The following is a 20,966-nucleotide window of genomic DNA, read 5'->3' on the forward strand; positions in this document are numbered from 1 at the left end:
TACAGGAGCAGCTATTGTACAAATACAGTACTTAGCCATAAGAGTCCTTCTTACTGGGAGACATATTTTTATTTCTGTAGTAAACTGATTAATAATGTTAGCTCAACTACAATACAGCAACTGGTTTCCAACCACGTAAACAGTATTAGTATACAATATAATTCATCATTGTTATTCTAGTAGGATTTGTTCCTTGACATTTGTTATTTTTAAGCAAGAAGCAGAATAATATCAATCTAATGATCATACAGGGTACCAAGAAAAAATACACATTTTAGGGGCAACTATTAAACAAGAGATTAATTTATTGCAAAATCTAAAAACAAACACATATAAATAAGCAGTCAGCTGCTTGCTGTAAATATGTACATTTTGAACCTCTGTTCAACAAAACTGTTGTAAACACAACTGAGGTTGTATATAAAAAAAAAAAAAGTACAACTGATTTCAATGTGGGAACACTTAAAATTGTCTTAAACAGTTTCTGTGCAAGGTTCACTACAATCCTTGCAATTTGCAGCTGTTTAAACTGTGTATCTGTGTCGCAAGCCCCTGTAATCTGGCTGCCATCCAGTTTGGGGCTGGTGTCTGCTGAAGCAATGACTGCAGCATTTTCAAAGCATGTTCTGCTGTATGCAGGACCTTCTCAAACTCCTCCTCTTCAGGGGTCTCCTTTCGAGCTCGCTTCCGGTAGGGCTGAGACAGGAAAGAAATCAAAAAACAACTGTGACATTTACTCACAAATACATAGATATGGCATCTTCACAGTAAGTAAATGATTATGTTGTTATTTTCAAAAACCACCACAATATGAAAAGCATCAGATACTGTAGAATGCTACAGTACTTTTATTTCAATTGCCACTTGCTGGGGAAGTTGAACATGTGTATTCGCATGTGGTAACCAAAACTTTTGGAAACTATTTCCTCTCTTGCCCTGTATAACAATTAATACATCTGTATGCATACCTGTAGATCTCCAGTTTCCTCCTTTGACACTGGTTCCAGTCCAACACATAGCCTTTCTAGAACGGACCTTTCTGATTTTAACCGCTCCACTCGGGCGTCCTCATTTTCTACTGCAACAATTTTCTTGGAGAAAGGAAAACCAAATTTTAATACAGTATAATAAATTAATCTGCTCTTTATTTATAATGAGGTCAGTGCTAAACACAAGCAATATAGCCACAGACTGTTCTCCATATCAACCCTGTGGTGTGCACTTAAATATATTAATAGGAGGAGGGAACTCTTACCTTATTTAGAAAATTCACAACATAATTTTTTATTTCTTCTGACGACAAACTCTTTGGGACCACTTCTTCATGGCTTGTTTCCTAAAATGGGATTCAAATTATCAGCTATAAATGTCTCTTTTCTAATGTTAAATTGTTGCAAAAGTAATTACAACTTGAACATGTACAATTCAATTATTTATTATTAAAATAACAAAAATGTCTGTTTACCTCAGCAAAATGTGTAAAGGCCTCTAGGGCATGCTGGTGAAGAAGCCAGGATCTTTCTACCAGTAAGGAGGCAAAAAGGCTTGACAGTTTTGGCAGTACCTGGCCCTGAGCAGGACAAACAAATACATTGTTTTTCAGCACAAGTTATATCTTTATGAAGTGGAAAAAAATGATCAACTACAGTATGTAAATAAATTGTGGTAACACATATGACTGGTTCAAATATAGTATTTCCTGATATTCTGTGTCTAGATTACAAGTTTTATCGACTACATAAAAATAAGAAATGTATTGGAAAATACAATGTAGCCTGAAAGCAAAATAACATCTACTCAAAATATACTGTTACAACTGCACATGTTTAATAATAAACATGGTTGATGATGACTAACTACTGTATGGCTCCACACACCTGTACTTCTTGTGCGAAACAGAATTTTCCTAAAGATGCCAGGAAGTCCAACGCAGCCAAAAAAATGTGGTCCACAGAATTCAAAGGCTGAAGGGAGCTTAAAAATGTGACAACCTTAAAATAAATTAGGAAATTATACTGTATTATATTATACCACAATTAGATAAGCGTTTCATCAGTTGCTTATAAATAAGGCCCTGTAAAAATCGTGGAAATTCTTTAAAATTAAAGGCAGTGTCACAAGTAAAGTATCCTATTTTGCGGAATGTGCACTGAACTATTTTATAGATTGTGTACAGATTATTTTTTTAAAACATAAAATATAGAGAGAAATGTACTGACATCAAAATCAACGTCAAAGTTATTCAAGTATTTTACAATAGCTTGTGAAACTGTGTTATAATTAACAGCCTGTAGGTAAAGTGTATCTGCAAGGACTCAGTTCTAGCATGTCAGATGCATGTTCACCATTTAGGTCTTGCAAAACAAATACAATATGTTACCCATGCTAATCTTGGGCATCAGTCGACTCGTCAGCGACCACTGACAAGCAACCAGACTGTTTTAACAATTCCATAATCTCCTGCTTGTGATGATACTCTGCAACTTTAGATAAGTATTCACGTCTCAGCTGGGCTGAAGAAGGAATCACTCCACCATTTGCTACACTCAGTCTGAAGAATTTACGTAACTTTTGGTTGTCCAATCTTTCAAGAGGGATATTTGCGCAAACAAAAGGTCTCTGTCAGGTCAAAATGTAATGTGTTTCCTGCTTCACGGTTTTCAGTGGACTTTTGGAACATAGAAGTCACCGTTTTTTGTTTCTTTGCAAGTAAAGCAGTCGCAGTACTGCTCTGGATTTCCGACTTTCTCTTTCGGTGAATACTTGAATCTAAATGCCTGTCAACAGACAATTCTCGGTAGTGATCTAAAGTAACATTGCAGGACGTACAGAAGAGTTTACCTCCATCGCTGTGTAAAATTCCTGCTGGATACTGCTTTAAGTGATCTGCTGCAGACACATTTTTAGCTTTTTTAGAGACATCGATTTTCTTGTTTACAGTGTGTAATATTTTAATTTCCCACCTAGATTGCATAGTCAGATGACAATCACAAATAGTACATGCAGGCACACAGCAGAGCTGTACAGTTTCCTTAATATGATTTTTTTTTGTATGAAATACAAATTATGAAAATGTATTTTTATTTCTTAGGAATATTATAAAAGTCACGGTATTGGGCTAATTTCAGTTTCCATGCAGCCCGTGAAATCACGATTTACACAGGGCCTTACAAACAAATATATTTCACAATATTGACTTAACTAAAAGTTAAAGAATATTAGTTGTGTCAAATATTTTTACATTAAACTTAAAACCTGAGACAACTGATACAACTTTATTAGCCAAATTTGAATAAACCTTTATCAGCGATGTGCAAATTACAAAGGCTCTTACCTCACAGATAGTTTCAGGGTCTAAATTCTGCACAAATATTGCAGAGAGGGACAGCAGCAGTCGCAGTGTGCACTGAACACAAGGCTGATTCCGCACCTATAAATTAGACAAACACTTCTGATTCAAAATAGAAAACCATCAACGTAACTGAAAAATGTAGCCTGTTTAACAACAGAATGACTTGCATTTGGCACAAATAAGAAATATAAACTATTTTTAGGCTGTTTACTTGAATGCTGAGTGTAACATTTCTCTCAGTCTTACCTGCTTGACAGACATGCAAGTCCAAAGCTGGCTGATAAGCCCCATCACAAACACCAGGGTCTTTTCCTCAATAACTTCACAAGACTCTCTGCACACACACAGCATGGCAGACAGGGCCGTGTTCTATCACATAGTAAAGTGCAGGAGTTACTTTCTTATTAATATTTTACAGTACAGCACTAATATTACACTAGAATTAATTACTGTGAATAAATAATGTTGCTGGTAATGGCTGCTTTCTTCTTATATTACACAGTGAAATACCTAATCTAATACAGTCCTGCAAAATTACAATGACAAACTTAAGAACATCTTAATAAAAGTCCTCACCACTTGCTCTAGTTCTACCAGCATGCACCTGCCTTCCAGCCATCTACTGCAGACTGCTCCTGCCGACCTCATGATGTCATCTACAACCTGCTTCCTCAAGTCTGGGGTCAGCGCTTTTAGAAGAACGTGCTGCCAAAGTTGTAAATTTTCTACCTCCTTTGGAGAGAACCTTTCTACAAATTCAACCTGAATTTTAAAAGACACATGTTACTGGATTTGCTAATAAAGTAGAGTATTGACCTTAAGAATCTGTGCACGACTGGGCGACTTGCATAGTTTTATATATTTCCTCCATTTTATGAATTTTTTAGTGATTAGCAAAATCTACACAATTATTCACGAAGAATCATTCTACATTTTTTTTTTTTTTTTGGAAAAATAAGTTGGAATGTTTAACTCTGTTTTGTTCACTTCCTATGCAGTGCAGTTTAACTTGCCTGGTGTTGTGTAGTCATCAGAAACATCATTCGTCTCAACAGCAAGGAAAGGTGCGACAGCTGGTAACAGTCTCCAGGACAGGACTTGATCTGTCATTACAAATTTAATGGATTTTATTTATTCCACTTCACACATGTATTACATTATACAACTGAGATTTCACAGATGCACTGTGGATCGACAAAAGATATTTTGCCTTTTAACTTTTTTTTTTTTTGGATAATCTTATTGTCTTTAATTCATTAAAAATGTTTTATTTATTGCTGCGTCCATCTGGTGACTGTGGGTGGGGTGTCTATGCTGGTGGTCTATAGCCAGTTTTCTAGATGACAGGTGTCCACTTTACATACTAACTGGCACTAATTGGCACCTTTGTGGGGAGTTTCAGAGTTGCCAACCATTAAATGGGCATAGAGGCAAATTTACCATCTTGATCCCTCTAGAGGGCAAGGTTCAGGCACATTGACTGGGGTTGTAGTGCAGACTGTGTGTATGTGAGAGGTTTTTACTGTGCTGCATCATCTCTGTAAACCAATAGCTGAAACTGCAGTCACTATAGATGTAACATAAAACAAAGTTCTGGAACTGTCACTTTCCATCCAAATAATTCAGATAAGAAGTATGACACTCTATGGTGTTGGTTCTGGAAAATTAAATTGATGATCCTTAAACTCACCAGCTGAGCTATGATGATCATGTGATGCTTACACAGTTCTGCCGACCCATAGCTGGAAATAAATTATTTCCTTAATTAAATTGCAGTTACAGTATATACTGTATTTGTTCATAACCCATTTTACATGCAGAGAAAAGTCACCCACAACTATCAATATAATTGTATAACCATTCTATAAGAAATCTATATTCTGCAAGACCCTGCCGCCTAGCTGCCTAAAGGTGGTTTTATCCGATGTAAAATGCAATGCCCAAAGCAAGATACTCACATAAATAAGCAGAATACATTCCAACCACACCATTTTTATCTTTGATTTAGCTTCAGGTTTAGGGGGCGTAATACACTGTTGCTCCTTGGGGTAAAAACTAAAGCAATTAGCAATAAGGAACTTACCGAGCAAGAAAGCACCATGCATCTGCAGAAAGAAGAGCAGTTTCTGTGTCTGGACAAAGCAGAGCAGCCAGTAGAGAGCGCTCCTGCATTGACAAATAAATACATCAGAATCACTACTCTCTTTTACACCTTAAATAACCTAGTAATGATCCTCTAAGAGCTGTCTGTCCGTCTCTCTGTCTGTGTGTAAAGACTTACCAACGGAGGAAAGCATTCCCGCGGCACTGATGCAATGAAGGCGCAGAGATGAACACAGACATGGTGATGCAGTGTGACTTTGCTCTGCGTCTGCCCGTTCATCATCACCCCTGGCAAGTGAATGGGAAGAGCCAGCTCAGTGTAACACTGCTGGAAACTGAGGAACATGGCCTGGAAAAGGGACAGCCTGGCCAAAGAAAAGGAAGTCGCTTAAATAACAGCCTCTGGTAATTAGAATAACTGAAACAAGAGGAAGTTGCTTTGGCTTTTCTGTCCCTACCTTGAAGTCTCCTCGGGAAACTGACTGCCCTGACACCAGAGTCCCAGCACTTCCTCGGGCAGAGTAGGAAGCTTATCCATGATGGTGACGAGCAACAGGCACTGCGGGAGAAACAGCTCAGCAGAAGACTCTGAAACAGAAAGGCTAGGTTTATTTATTTTTATTATTATTAGGCAGGGAACAAGCAAAATGGTGCTAAAGTAAAAAATGTATTAAAAAAAAATAGCCCTTTGGTCAGCAACAAGGTGTGTAGATGCCGCCTGTTTAAAATTAATATCTCAAAACCATTTAAAGATTCTGGGATATCCTTATATGCAACTAAATACTAAATCAATTACCTTTATGTTGATACAAAGAATGCCCTTGTCCAACTCTGGAGTAAAACTGGAGTAATCCTTCATAAAGGTGCACATGTAAAATGTCTGGGGTGCGTTTGCACCTTTTTCTGCCTTCCAAGTGTTGCAAAAAGTATACAATTTTCACATACTGTACCACAATCAACTCCTGATAACAGGCAGAATAGATTGTTGAATGTTGTGGTTCTAAAACGACTGACTTAGTCCTACATATTTGTATTTAATTTTGCCAAGTGTCACTGTGCATCTAAGTCTGTATAATACAATAGTTTTCAGCACTGTATTTGATAACTGCATTATTTTTATTATCCAGTTGATTACCTACAGTACTGACAAAATAGGATTTTACTTTGTGAGTTGCAAAAAAAGACATATTTCATAAACTGCAGGCTACCACTATTGCTCCTGTTGACTTGTAGGATTGACACCTGAGAGAGATGACAGGCAATTCAGAGTTAATGTGCCCCAAAGGACCTTGAAACTTTGATAAAGGCGCTGTTTGGATTGGCCTTGGCTTTTCTATCTTTATTTTTATTGTTATGCATGCAAGTTCTCTTTGTGTGCTATGGTTTTTTTTTTTTGACTAGCTTTTGTATGTGTTGATGTTAAGTATGATTTCATATTTATTTTTGTAGAGTATATTTGTGTTAATGGAATTTTAAGAGACATGTACTGTGGATAGCAGTTTTGTTTTGAAAATAAATAACAAAAATGCTTATCAAAGATAATAATATGAAGCACTTAATATGGGCTTTAAATGATTTTTTTTTTTGCTTTTCCTTCTGTGTGAGCCCTGCTGCTGACAAAGAGTTAATGTTGATGAATTAAATAAAGTTTTAGACCATGAAACTGCTATAGTCTGAAACTGCTATAAACCTAGAAGAATGCCTTTTAAATACTGTAGATGAGTTAAAGTTTTGTGAACAGAGCCCATAAGGGCAGTACACTTACGCTGCCTGTCAGCCAACACTTCCTCCACAAAAGGTCTCAAGGAAAGTAGCTGGGTGATAAGCGGGTCCAGAGCCACTAGAATAACAGCATTTATCTCACCGCTGTGTGTGTCAGATAACTTTGATGCATACGCACTGGGGGGAAACTTGCTGGAGATTAAAACATAAAATTATTCAGCATCATCATTGAAGTGTCATGCCTAAACAAGTGCTGCATTAGTTATTTCAACACTGCAGACTTCCTAAGAGGTCTAGGGGAAGAAATGCACTAAAAATGGCAGATTACTAATGCATTCTGGGAAAAACAACTCCACTTAAACAACAGTCCCGATCTTGATTATGACCTCATCATTTTTTATGACTTATTTACATTTTCAGACACTAGATTTATTTAATAATAGGGTTGGCATTTTGAAAAGTTACTTAGTAACTGAGTCAATGAGCATTTTCTAATTTCAACTGTACCTTCCTTTATAAACATTAGGGCTTTCCATAAGTCTGTTTATATCCTGACACTTGGTTTTCTCCTAAGAAAGTAGCCCTGATTGTGTGGTTTGCCAAAAAACATCAGACTGTGCATTTAGTCAAAACACCTGGTCTAATGGTGAACCAGCAGACTGAGCTATGTACTGGAATGCCCTGAAGTACAACTTCTAAATTTGAATGGGAGATTTTCCTTTCGATAAAGTACCTGTAAATCTGGAGATACAGCAGATGCAGCCGACCACAGGATTGGGCCACAAAGGATTTAAATTCCTATTTAATAGTAAACAAAACATCACAATACTGTAGTGCAGTTACTATTTGTCTCATATCCATCCATCCATCCATTATCATTAACCGCTTACTCCTTTACAGGGTCGCGGTGAGCCGGAGCCTAACCCAGCATACACAGGGCGCAAGGCGAGACTACACCCTGAACGGGATGCCAGTCCATCGCAGGGCACCACACACACACACTCAGACAGAGGGCAATTTAGAGTCACCCATCAACCTGGACAGCATGTCTTTGAACTGTGGGAGGATACCGGAGTACCCGGAGAAAATCCACGCGAACACGGGGAGAACATGCAAACTCCACACAGACAGTACCCTAGGCCGGATTCAAATCCAGGACCCTGGCGCTGTGCGACAGCAGCGCTAACCACTACGCCACCGTGCAGCCCCCGAGTTTAAATATATTTGAAGATATTACATATATTTGACTTACCTTGACATAGTGTACTAATGAGTGGGCAAAGAATCGACACAACTTCCCTGTTTTCTGGAACAATTTGCATTCTGCACTTTGCGTGACTTGCTGCAAAACAAAATTTTGGTCAGTTGTTTCTAGGTCATACCAACAAGAGAAAATGTCCATATGTTACACTACTTAAAACACACAATCCTTCTGCTCAAATCACAAGTCCTGTATTTTATCAAAAAGGTATAAAAAGTAAAGTGCTTAACATAGCATCTGTATTCATGCCAGTCTTCTTTGCTGGATGACACAATAAAGTGGTGCATGTAGCAAAGAAAGTGCTTGAACTCATGCTAAAAGGATGACATTCTATTTGGCACTTACCTGTGTTCCAGACTGATACATCTGTTCCGCTAGCTGCATGCACGATTGAAAGGTGATAAGCATGTCCTCACACAAACTGAAAACAATGTCATTGTGTCGCAGCTGTTCTTCAAGCAGGGACTGGTGTTTGATACTCTGTCTGAAAACAACAGAATATGCCTATACATTACTTGTATTACTAATACTACACACTGAATTAATGTTTGCCTAAACATGTCCACCTAACCATTTTTTTTTTGTATAATGTTAAAAAATATATATATAAATGTGAAACAATTTCACACTTACTTGATAATACATTTCCAAGTATTAGCATGTAATGCATGGTCCATATTGGAAATCACTGAGCATATATCCAGGAGACTGTGAATCACTGAAGGAAAAAAAAAGACAAAGAAGATTGTGGCAAGATGATTGCTTTCTTTATCTGAATACTAATTTAACAGACATGTGTATTTCTTATTGGACATTGCACACCAAGTCCATACTCGACTGATGGATACATTTCTAGAAGCAAAATAATTTCAATACAATACGATTTGACAGCAAGGGAACAGATCCAGTGTGTAATGGGCTTAAAATGATCCAGCTGTACTCATCCATACCTACTATTTTCAATCCCTGCCAAGACAGAGACACTGCCGACCAGCCTTCTATTGAGCCTACTCCCTACTGACAGTAAGTAGACACACCTGTCACCATGACGACCACCTCCTCTGCTGCTGCTGGCTCAAGGGATATTCTGTCCAGCAGCTCCATGAGCACTTTCTGAAGGGAATAAGCTTCTTTGAATAGAGCCTGCAAAAGGTCTGCCACCATCGACAAACGTCCACTATACGCAGACTCACTCTCCTACAGGGGGTAGAAGAAATGCTTGTTAAATCATTAAAGTTGCATTCGCGATATGCTGTAGTGTACATTCATTTTTTTCAATAGAAAAAAAACAAAACATTAGATCTTAATATACTAGAGTACAGTGTGTGTTTGGAGACTGATAAGTAAGCATGTCTGCTTCTGTCATTCCAAATCTGTATAGAAACATTAAATTAGTCACCTTGCTTAAACACTTTTATTGCAGTAAATGGCTCACCTTGCAGTGCAGAAATGTGTTCTTCAATACGTGTAGAACAGAGGATGGTAAGGAACGAATGCTCTCCAGGACCAGGGTCTGTTCAAATGAACAAACATGACGAACACAGCCAGACAAGGCCTCCAGAACCTGTACCATGGTCTGAAATGTGGACCAAAATTAGGAACAAATGTGAAAAAAAAAGCAGCATTAAAGACACATTGCAGTTGTCACCGAACTAGGCAATGACCTGCTCTTACCAGCCACTAACTCAGTACTGTTTTTATTTTTCCAATACAAATAAATGACAGACACAACCTGAAGCTACTTTAAAAGCACACTGTGCAGTTTGCAAACTTATTTTGTCGTACCTCTAAAATGTTTCTCAGCACTGCACGCAGTTCTGTGTTTTGACTGGATAACCCCCCTGCTTGGTTAGATAACTCATCCATCAAATCATTAAACACGTTCACAACCTGGAACCACAGAACAAAATCTAATTAAATCAAATCAGAGATATGTAGAAAATATGGGCTGTCTGCCAACTACTGTGATGTGCTCCTTTGCAGAGCACCAAAATGTCAACACAAAGAATGACCACTTACCTTTGGTAATAACTTTGAAAAACACTCTTCCTCTAGTTCAGCGAGGTTTAGGTGAGGAAGAAACATTTCTGTAAGAATTTTCAACACCCCTAAAAGAAATATATATATATATATATATATACACACATACATACATAAATATATATATATATATATATATATATATATATATATATATATATATATATATATATAAACATATTTTATAAGGTTATAAAAGATATCACTCTGCCAGATAAACTTGCAAGTGCTGAAGCCCTCTAAATATGCAAGAAGCAATATTTATCTTCAGCCACAACTTACCATATGTATTAACAAACTTTTTATTTTAAAATCTAAAGTTTTGATCGATAATACTTACGAATGTGTTCGTTCCTACTGTCAGCATGCTGATACATGGAGTAGTTAATATTAAAGAAAAAAATAAACAAACAAATGGAATTAACTTTTAAAAGGCAAACTACTGTATCAGAGCAGGCTGTAGATAACAACCAAAATTGCTTCACTCTCATCTTACTTTTCACATCATGAATGTTGTAGGTATAAAGAAATGTGAAAGGATATGACAAGCGTAGGCAAGACAGATTTCAGTTCTTTTCGGCACGTGTCTTCATTCCACTGGGTTATCTCCTCCAGAAGAGTTGTTTGGGACATTCTTGTTCTTCTCCCTGTAGAGTTCCCAATGGACACTGAAATATTATTGGTAGAAAATATTCTTCTAATGACAAATCATTTCCAAATAGTTTAGTACAAACCATTCTAAAGTTTTTTTATTATTTTTTTTATTTACACTAACCATTGATATTGTAAATATAACGTGCTTCCAAAGTGCTTTGAAGTGCTGCGAGTTAAGAAATATTAATATTTTATTAAGCGGAAATAGGTAATTAATTACATAACAAATGTGCCAATACAAACCTTACTGGTAGTACTATCTGCCTTTAAGTTTGACCAAAATGACAACAGTACTAAAGTCGGTATAAACAATCAGTTATGAGTAGTGCAACTCCATTTGACATAACACTGATACTGTACCTGTACGACTTGCCTTAGTATTAGTACTGACACGACATAAACAAACTGCAGTGCGTGCAGTCTAGTTAGTGCATGTTGATCGAGTACATTAGATGTGTTAAAAAGCGTGCTTCGAGAATAAATATCATTTTTTGTAAAGGATAATAATGTATACTCTAGAAGTAATCAAGAATCAAATGGTTTCATACATAATCCAATGATCTTTCTTACCTTTGTATACCGTACGAAGCGGTTCGTAATAACTTTTTTCTAAAAGTACAACAAAACTTAAAAGTTGTAATTATTTATTAATATGGGTAATTTACTGAAAAACAAACTTTTAGCATTACCAATAACAAACAACTCCAAGCTTTAATTTTGCCTCCGTTCCGCCTCCTGCAATGACGAATAGTCAGACCATTTTTACAGTAAAATAGGGGTTTTATGGGATACTCTTTTACATAAAGAAGAGCGAGCGCTTTACAAAAATGAACATCTAGTTGGTATTACACATTGATATTACTATATAGTCAATTATCGCATATATATTCTTTTACGTTTTGTCGATAAAATAATATTTTGGATTATTTAGGATTGAAGGGTTTCCCTAAAAAACGCTATGTGGTGTTCCCTGCTAGATTTTGCGCGTTGGTTGGCTGCACAGAACTGCGTCACTTCTGGTGAACAACGCCAGTACCCAGAAGTTACCATTTTGCGCACAGAGCAAAATAATGTTAGTTGGTCTTTGAAAGATTAATGCTATTACTATTTGCGTGCACGCTGACTATTGCATAGGTTCTTATCTTAAACTGCCTTCCCCGACATATTATCTATCTATCTATCTATCTATTATATATATATATATATATATATATATATATATATATATATATATATATATATTAAAAACATACAAACTCAAAGCACAGAGAGTATAACGGCTCACTCTGATAAGGCCAAGTCTCAGATAGTAATTGTGAGTGCTGCGCTTATTAATAATTAATACGCAAAGCAAATATTTTTAAATAGCATGTTTACACAGATAACCATGAGTAAACTAAAATAAAACAGGATAGATAGCGTCTCGCTTTGTTTCAATTTGACAAAATTCAGTTTTAAGATCTCTCATGTCCAGTACAATTATTCAGAGAAAGTGTAACTATCTACTACGGCGTTTCCCATGTCTGTTGAAATTAAAAAACATATAGAGGTAGAACATTTAATTTAAAATACTGAAATGTATTATTTTTCTCAATAACAGTCGGCGAAATTCAGTGTTTAGCCGGCATATTAACACCCCGCCTCTGCTCACGAATGGCTACTTACTCGCCAATTTTCAGGCAGAATACCGTGAACGGCCTGTGCTTGCTTATGTCAGGACAGCGGCATAAAACTTGACAGATGTCTCCTATTGGTTGAACTTACTGTCAGTACCTGCAACTGAAACATACACAGTTTATGCCCCACCCAGCTAACTTATGTTTGTGCTACCGCAGAGAAAATGCAGATATTCAATTGGTTGATCTTACCGCAGAGGCCCTTCAGGAAAAAAAAAAGCACAGCATAAGCGAGCAGCACTGTCAACATACTGCTGTGACGCTTTTGTTGGAAAACGTGTTTAAAGCTTTTCCAACAAAAGCCCTCCAGAAATGTGTTCATGACCCATAATTTATGAACAGCTGCCGCAGGCAACACTTTGAGGGCCACTGCCCTAATACCTACTTATAAGCAATTACGAGAATGACAGTTCGAAGTGGAAGGTGGATTTTCCCACTTTCCTGTAAGTGTGTTTTGTTATACCAGTAAATTGACTGCTATGATTTCAGCTGACCTCAGAAAGTCCATACCTCCAAGCTTGTTCACAGCCAGTAAATGAAAACAAATTAAGCCTCAGATATGAGAAGAGATTATTCCCGTACAAACCATGTTCATTAAAAGCAAGGAACAAGGGCTCTGAAAAAAAATATCACTGATTAGAGGAAGCAGAGAGTGGATGTTACTGTTTCTGTTTAATCATTTGGCTTGTTACAGTATCTGCAGCCACACAGAGGGGCCGTTAGGATTTCCTTCAGCTAAGCCATCATTAGGTTACAAAGGTCAAATTACCATTTAGTCTCAAGTCTAGCAGTCCTCACAGGGAGAACTTTTACACCCAGCCATGGTATCTAAATAATACAACCAATAAAAGTAATACAAGTTAACACATTTTTGCATGAACCATAGAAAGTATTTATTCAACGTATACAAGAAAAAACATTTTGTACAATGGTATAAAGTGGATAAAGTTAATATCCCGAACCCTTAATGATGCAGAATAGTTTTCTACTTGTTTTAAGCATGAAATGATATTCAAGTGTCAGATAGCTCCAAAGAAGGCAGTTGACAACTTATGAATGTGAGGGGTCCCTCCTAGGTCTTCACCAAGTTCACTGTGTGAAACCAATCATAGTATATTCCACTTAAAACAGAGTAGTAGTTGATGTTATGGTGAACACTACGTATATGGTTTTGTAGCTCACATCACATCACAATAGTGCAAGTTTTCTGATGTCATGAGATGTATTCTGCATTCTGTACCTTATGCGGAAAAAACAGTTTCAATAATGATAAAGACATCTGTGGCAGAGCGAGAGCTTTGCCCATGTATATTTATTGGTGTTTGGTAGTGGTTGGCAGGGATGGGGTTAATTCCGCCCTGCCAAAAACATGCGAGAATGTGGCTGGAGCCTTAATTAGATCATCACTATTTATTGATTAATTAGGCCAGCCACATCCCATAAAAGGAGAGCCCAGGGCTCCATTTAGAGAGAAGAGTTTGGTGAGTGAACCTGTGTGTGGGGTGTCTCTGTAGTGTCTTGAAAAGTTCAGTGAAGGCTCTGCCCAGCCTAAACATTTTTTGTGTTTTTTGTTTAAACCTTTATTTTGGCCTTGTGTCTTTTTGTTTGTACTTCTGTGTTAAAGTGCACTTTAGTGCTTGTACTGCAGATTCCTGGCTTCTGAGTGTCTCGCCGCTACTCTGTCACAACATCTTAAAGCTGCTTCTGTGTTTACAGTAACAAATCACATGTGGTGTTTCCTACTGATACCATGAATCGTACAGTAGGTCTACAGGGAACGTTCAGATTAGACCTTTCAACAACACTAGTACCGCATTTGTTGTATTGTTTCTCTAAGTATAACTCTTGAAATATCTATGGAGAGATGTTTCCCCTGAAGCAAGTCAATCAAAGAGGTTAAAGCATGGTTGTTTTGCTCCCTTGCAGTGTGTCCCAGAAACGTGTGTGGCTTTTAAACCGTAATGTTTGGCTAATAGATCAAAACACAGGGAGATTTATCCTTGTCTAATGTTATTTCTTATTGCTTGTGTAAAATAACCTGTTTAAATCCTTTGACAAATGTTTCAAATAGAAGTCTTTCTCAGTGTCCTAAATGGTAAAATGTGACCTAAAATTTATTTCAACATTTAGATTGAGAAAGATTTCTAGTTTAAATGTTTGTCAAATAGTGTCCTCTCTTAGTGGTGAACTAACTGAAAACACTACAATTATGGATACTATTTAGCTTGAGTATTACTACTTGTATTAACTAATATCAAGTATGTCATTGTTTGGAATTTTATGTAGTTTGTGAAAGCATTCCCAGAAAACTTTCAATTTCAAAGCTATAACTTCCTTCCGATGTTTATAACTTCTTTCATTAGAGCAAGGAAGTCATAAGGTAAGGAGTTCCTCATTAAACGTAAATTGTGTTCCTTATTTTTAAGCACGTATTTCCATTCTGTTGAGATATAACCAGTAAAAGTGGGCAAGTATAAAATAAAGAAACCATTTCACCCAGATGAATGACTAAGTTTAAAAAAAAAAAAAAAAAAAAGTGTTGGTGGTAGGCTTGTTCTCAAACAGACTTTCACTCACAATGCCATGGCAGAGACTGCTTTATGGGGGTAATTTGGAATGGCAAACAAAACAGCTTTCTCAGAAGCTAATCTCTAATCTGGTTTAATTCTTACTGTACTTTCACCATCTGAACCTATGAACTGTGATATGTAATTTTAATAAAGGTGCATTTTCAACACAACGTAATGAGGGGACATGGAAAACCTAGCCCAATGTGCTGAAAGTTAATGCTAGGAAATAATTTAATCTCACCATTACTGTAAACCCTTGCATATATGGAATCTTTGTTATATTTTAATTTTTTTTTATTCAACTGTAAAATGGTTCTGAAGTATAGCAAAAACCTGCTCTAGAGAAACTGTAATCAGATCAACGTACAATGATAAAATCAACAAATCCAGTACACACAAGAAACACAACCGCAAACCACCACAAAGAACGGAATGTGGTCAGAAAGCTGCACTGACTTTTTCCCTACTACTATGAAAAGCACCAATTAAGCAAGATGTTCCGATTACATTCGGTCAAACAAAATAAGTGTGTCACAATCCATTAGATAGTTATTACATACATGTCCCATGTAATGCTTATTTATTGCAAAGTAACAAAACACCTTAAAGAAAGAAAACAATGTATTTCAAAATTTAACAAACAATAGTTTTGAACCAAAACTATAGGTGCTTTTTTTAATGAATTTAGATTAGATTGTAAATTGAAACTGCTAATATTCCTCGTGGCTTACATAGTAAAGGTACTGCTGCATGGAGTGTATGTAATTGGGAGCCTGCTGGTTCAAATTCTGGTTGTGTAAGTGGTTGATCTTGGTTGGGAACGCATAAGGAGCACTGCACTGGGCTTTGCATTCATGGGCTTGGGAGGAAAATGGACTGAGGTTGGTTCTGCGCACCACACCATAGCATCCCCAACTGGTCAGATGCCAAACGAGGCCAAGCTGAGGCCAGCCAGACTGACCTCTCGCCTGCAGTGTTTCAGTAGCATAGCAACATGAGCTGCTTGGTTCCTCAGGGTAAATGATGAGAAGTCTTCCTGAGTCAGTACTTGGGTTGCAGCATTGAGATGACATTTAAATTGGGCATTTCAAAAAGTGGAAACGCGGTACAATACATGATTGGGCACTCTTTACGTATTCCTCTGAGTAGCTTGATATAGCCCATGTGAAAAAGAAATCACAATTATATTTCAAAATGATGCTGTTGTTTTTTTCTGATTTGTTTTGTGAGTGAGGTTGTGGATTGAATCAACAAGCTGCTCCAAAGCCGACACCTAGGTCTGCAATATATGCCAAAAAACAATGTGTCCAAATCCATCCAAAAATAATGAACTTCATGAACCCAAATCAGACAAAATAACGCAGCTTATATCTCTAGTTTTGTAACTGTATTTTTAGCTACTGTTTTCTATGCTATATTTTCTTTTCTACTGTTTCAAGTAGCAGTGACTGGTCACAAGTTTTGCAACAATAATGGGAACTAGACGCACTCATGTTAGAAAATACAATGTCTTGTACAAGGTGCATTGATTCTGAAAACTGTACAGGATAGGTGGAGAGAAGGACTGAAAACCTTTGATAGGGTTTTTCTTTTCCTGGAATCTTTCATCACTTCAATCTTTATGAGAATCACATTTTCACCAAGTAAGCTGGTGACACGCTAGTTACATTAACATTTGACTAACAAAAGTCTGCAGTGCTGTTTACCATATTGACATATACTTGTTTTGCCTTTATTGCTATTACAATTAGATTGTGGGTATATATGGAAGTGTCTCTCTGTCTTTATATTTGTCTGTACGTAACACTTACTTGTATCTGTATAACCGCTTATCTAATTTTGATAAAGCTTGGTGTAAACATTTCTTAGTATAAGTTATTGAGAGTAATACAATCTGAGGACATATGAAGGTGCATGTACATCCGTTGAGAGAGAATCATTTTTCAGGAAACTTTGCAATTTCATATACCGGTATTATGCTACTTTGTACATGATGTTGGTATACAATGTGTTCATCCACTTTTTCATCATACTGATGTCTCTACTTTTGAATTTACAGCCATGACAGGGTATGTATCTTAATGACATAACATAGTTAATTCTTAGTGACGGTATCAATAAAGGTAGCAGTGAACCCCCACATTATCATACAAATAACCCACATTTTGCTTATGGAATTGGATCTGCACCTCAGTGACTTCTTGTTTTATTTGCATTTCTTTTTCCAACCAAACCACATTCAGATCATGATGGAATAAAAAAAAAATGGCTTTCACGCTCAAGCTTATCAGTGAATGTTTGTATTATTATTAATTCACTAATTCTGTCTGATTAGGACTGCTGTCAATAGCTGAGCTCCCAATCTTTTGGCACCTAGTCCTCCTGAAAAATGAAGGCTGGTTAATACAGCCATGGCCAAATGTTTTGCATCACTTAGAATTTTAGGATTGAGGCATCATTTAAAAAAAAAAAAAAAAAGCAGCAAGGCGGTTTCAAAAGAACTCTGGGACAAAGTTGTTGAAAGGCACAGATCAGGGATGGGTATAAAAACATATCAAAGGCCTTGAATATCCCTTGGAGCACGGTCAAGATGATTATTAAGAAGTGGAAGGTGTATGGCACCACCAAACTGGATGACCGAGCAAGAAGGGGACTGATCAGAGAGGCTACCAAGAGGCCAATGGCAACTTTGCAAGCGCTACAGGCTTTTATGGCCAAAACTGGTCAAAGTGTGCACGTGACAACAATATCCCAAGCACTCCACAAAGCTGGCCTGTATGGTAGGGTGGCAAGAAGGAAGCCAGTACTCAAGAAAGCCCACCTTGAATCCTGTTTGAAGTATGCAAAAAAACACTTTCTGTAGCCATGTGGCAAAAATTTTTTTGTGGTCTGACGAAACTAAAATTGAACTTTTTGGCCTAAATGCAAAGCGTTATGTTTAGCGCAAACCCAACACAGTGCATCACCCAAAGAACACCATCCCTACCAGTGGTGTAGTGCTATATTTAGAAGTGAGGGGTCGCTGTTATCAACCCCCCCCCCCCCCTCCGCTCTGAACCCTACCACGCAGCCTGCAGTCCCCGTTTTCACATACACTCAACCGCAGTTTTTCAGGAGTAATTACGGTATTTGAAAGGGCTAAATGTACCAACTGATTACAAATTCAGACAATCGGTTATTGAGGTATTATTGTAAAGCAACTCATACAGCTATTTATATTAAAGATAAATAAACAAAAAAAGTACATATTTTTACAACCAGTTTCATACACTAATACACACATGATTAAAACACTGGCATTATTATTATTAATACTATGCGTAACACTCCCCCACTTCCTCTTCTCCTATATTGAGTGGTTTGGTCCAGAATCAGCTCGTCTCACTGTCCTATTGCAGTCACGTAACAGCGAATGAGACTGGGGTTTTGAAACAGAAGTGCATCCGCGTGGCAGAGCAGGGCTCTGCCCTTGTAAATATTGGCAGGGATGGGGTTAAATTCTCCTCCCTGCCCAGGTTTATTGCATCAGGTGGGTGTAATTATCAATCAATTAACACCCAGCCACCTGACATAAAAGAAGGCCTCAGCGCCTCAGTAGGGGGAGGTAGCTAAGGAAGCAAGGGTGTTTCTTTGTGTGCTGTTTTTTTTGTTCATTTTTGTTCATTGTGACAGGATGGCGCAAGGGATGAGGCCCAGAGACAGACTGCAGTTCAAACAAAATACTTTTAATAAATAAAAGACACAAAATAAATGGTCACGAGGGCCAAACAAAAAGGTTCTTAGCTTTGCCTTCACTGGAAAAATGACCAAAACCCCAGCACACAAAGAACAACACCCTTGCTTCCTCAGCTACCTCCCCCTACTGAGGCGCTGAGGCCTCCTTTTATGTCAGGTGGCTGGGTGTTAATTGATTGATAATTGCACCCACCTGATGCAATAAACCTGGGCAGGGAGGAGAATTTAACCCCATCCCTGCCAATATTTTCAAGGGCAGATCCCTGCTCTGCCACAATCTGTTTGCTAAAAAAAGATGTGTAGCCACAGGTTCCCTTTATTTGTTTGTTGCGTTTGAGTTGTATCATTTAAATAAATGTTTAGCTTATATTATCTACATAATGTCTTATATATGGGTCTAAAAATAAAAACTGTTCCAATTATTACATTTAATTGTAAAACGCTGACACTCAGCACAGTGTTAATACAGGTTCCCTTCACCTCTACATTATTCACAGAACAGTTCAATATTCTACATGTGAAGTACAGAAGTGGTGCTCTCCCTGCCCAAGAGAAGCGTGGGAGCGGTGGTCCCCTGCGACCCACCAGCACTACACCCCTGATCCCTACTGTGAAGCATGGTGGTGACAGCATCATGTTATTTCTCATTGGCAGGGACTGGGGCACTTGTCAGGATAGAAGGGAAAATGAATGGAGCAGAGTACAGAGAAGTCCTTGTGGAAAACCTGCTACCCTCTGCAAGAAAGCTGAAACAGGGACGGAAGTTCACCTTTCAGCATGACAACGACCCAAAGCACACAGAAAAAGCTACACTGGAATGGCTAAGGAGCAAAAAGGTAAATGTCCTTGAGTGGCCCAGTCAGAGCCCCAACCTAAATCAAATCGAAAACTTGTGGCATGACTTGAAGATTGCTGTCCATCAACGCTCCCCAAGGAACTTGACAGAGCTTGAACAGTTTTGTAAAGAAGAATGGTCAAATATTGCCAAATCTAGGTGTGCAAAGTTGGTAGAGACCTATCTCAACAGACTCACAGCTGTAATTGCTGCGAAAGGTGCTTCCACCAAGTATTAACTCAGGGGGGCAAATTTTTCAATTTTTGTCTGTTTTTCATTACTTATATGGAAAACTACAAAAGCATGCAAAAGAAATTCAGTATGCTAACGTAAAAATATTCATCATATTTCATCGACTTTATGAAGCAACATTAGTTAATTCTATAGGGTGATGCAAAACGTTTGGTCATAGCTGTGTTAAGAACATGTACTGCACAAACAGATTGATCTAATCTCTTAAAAGTTATTTTCTCATCGCAACCAGTTGCACAACTACTTGCAAATATCCCCAGCAATAACCACATCCACACCTTTTATGCAAGCAAAAAAGATGAACTTTAAAGATCATATACAGTAGGTGTTGAGTCTTGACCCAACTTACTTAGTTATGAGGCAAAAATGTCATCTAATTATAATTTTGGCAGGGAGAAAATACTTTAGGAAGTGATCAGTTTGTACCATAAAAGGAGACAACTATGATATCACTCAGACATTGAATACAGGCTCAGACCTACAATGTAATGTAATAGTTGTCCGCTATTTCTTTAATAACATGTATCTAATTTGCCCAAGTGGAGACTTATGGAAATTCCTATTTTAATAATAATAATAATAATAATAATAATACAATGCTACTGACTTACTGTCTAAATAATGAAAAAACAATCCAATACATCCAACTTTATGATCCTGGAATAATTAATAAAATGTGAGGTGAACTCTATTTTTAAATAATTTGCTTTCGTGTAAAAAAAAAAGGGCCAGAAGTTCCCACAAATGTGTTGCACTTGTAGGTTGC

At 37.4% G+C, this 20,966-nt stretch overlaps 1 protein-coding gene across 3 annotated transcripts; it reads right to left on the minus strand.

Annotated features, from left to right (window-relative positions):
• Positions 1 to 94: 94 nt before the first annotated feature.
• firrm (fignl1 interacting regulator of recombination and mitosis) lies at positions 95 to 12,094 on the minus strand. 3 transcript variants are annotated; one of them, XM_059034844.1, is made up of 25 exons: positions 11,822 to 12,094; positions 11,022 to 11,125; positions 10,819 to 10,858; positions 10,458 to 10,546; positions 10,224 to 10,328; positions 9,874 to 10,014; positions 9,476 to 9,635; positions 9,072 to 9,156; positions 8,784 to 8,922; positions 8,430 to 8,519; positions 7,911 to 7,975; positions 7,221 to 7,369; positions 5,914 to 6,043; positions 5,634 to 5,820; positions 5,436 to 5,518; positions 5,043 to 5,094; positions 4,366 to 4,455; positions 3,929 to 4,114; positions 3,599 to 3,721; positions 3,335 to 3,430; positions 1,878 to 1,991; positions 1,466 to 1,570; positions 1,256 to 1,336; positions 969 to 1,091; positions 95 to 696 (listed from the first exon to the last, which is right to left on the minus strand). In XM_059034844.1, exons 2-25 carry the CDS (start codon positions 11,109 to 11,111, stop codon positions 499 to 501), a joined length of 2,721 nt encoding a protein of 906 aa, XP_058890827.1. In that variant the 5' UTR covers positions 11,112 to 11,125; positions 11,822 to 12,094; the 3' UTR covers positions 95 to 498. The 3 variants fall into 3 exon arrangements, with proteins under 3 accessions (XP_058890827.1, XP_033885340.2, XP_033885342.2); XM_034029449.3 differs by having other exon boundaries at positions 11,703 to 12,094; XM_034029451.3 differs by having other exon boundaries at positions 11,022 to 11,146; positions 11,703 to 12,094.
• Between the last annotated feature and the right edge of the window lie 8,872 nt (positions 12,095 to 20,966).

This window comes from Acipenser ruthenus, chromosome 12, assembly GCF_902713425.1.
Source record: "Acipenser ruthenus chromosome 12, fAciRut3.2 maternal haplotype, whole genome shotgun sequence".
Lineage (NCBI taxonomy): Eukaryota > Metazoa > Chordata > Actinopteri > Acipenseriformes > Acipenseridae > Acipenser > Acipenser ruthenus.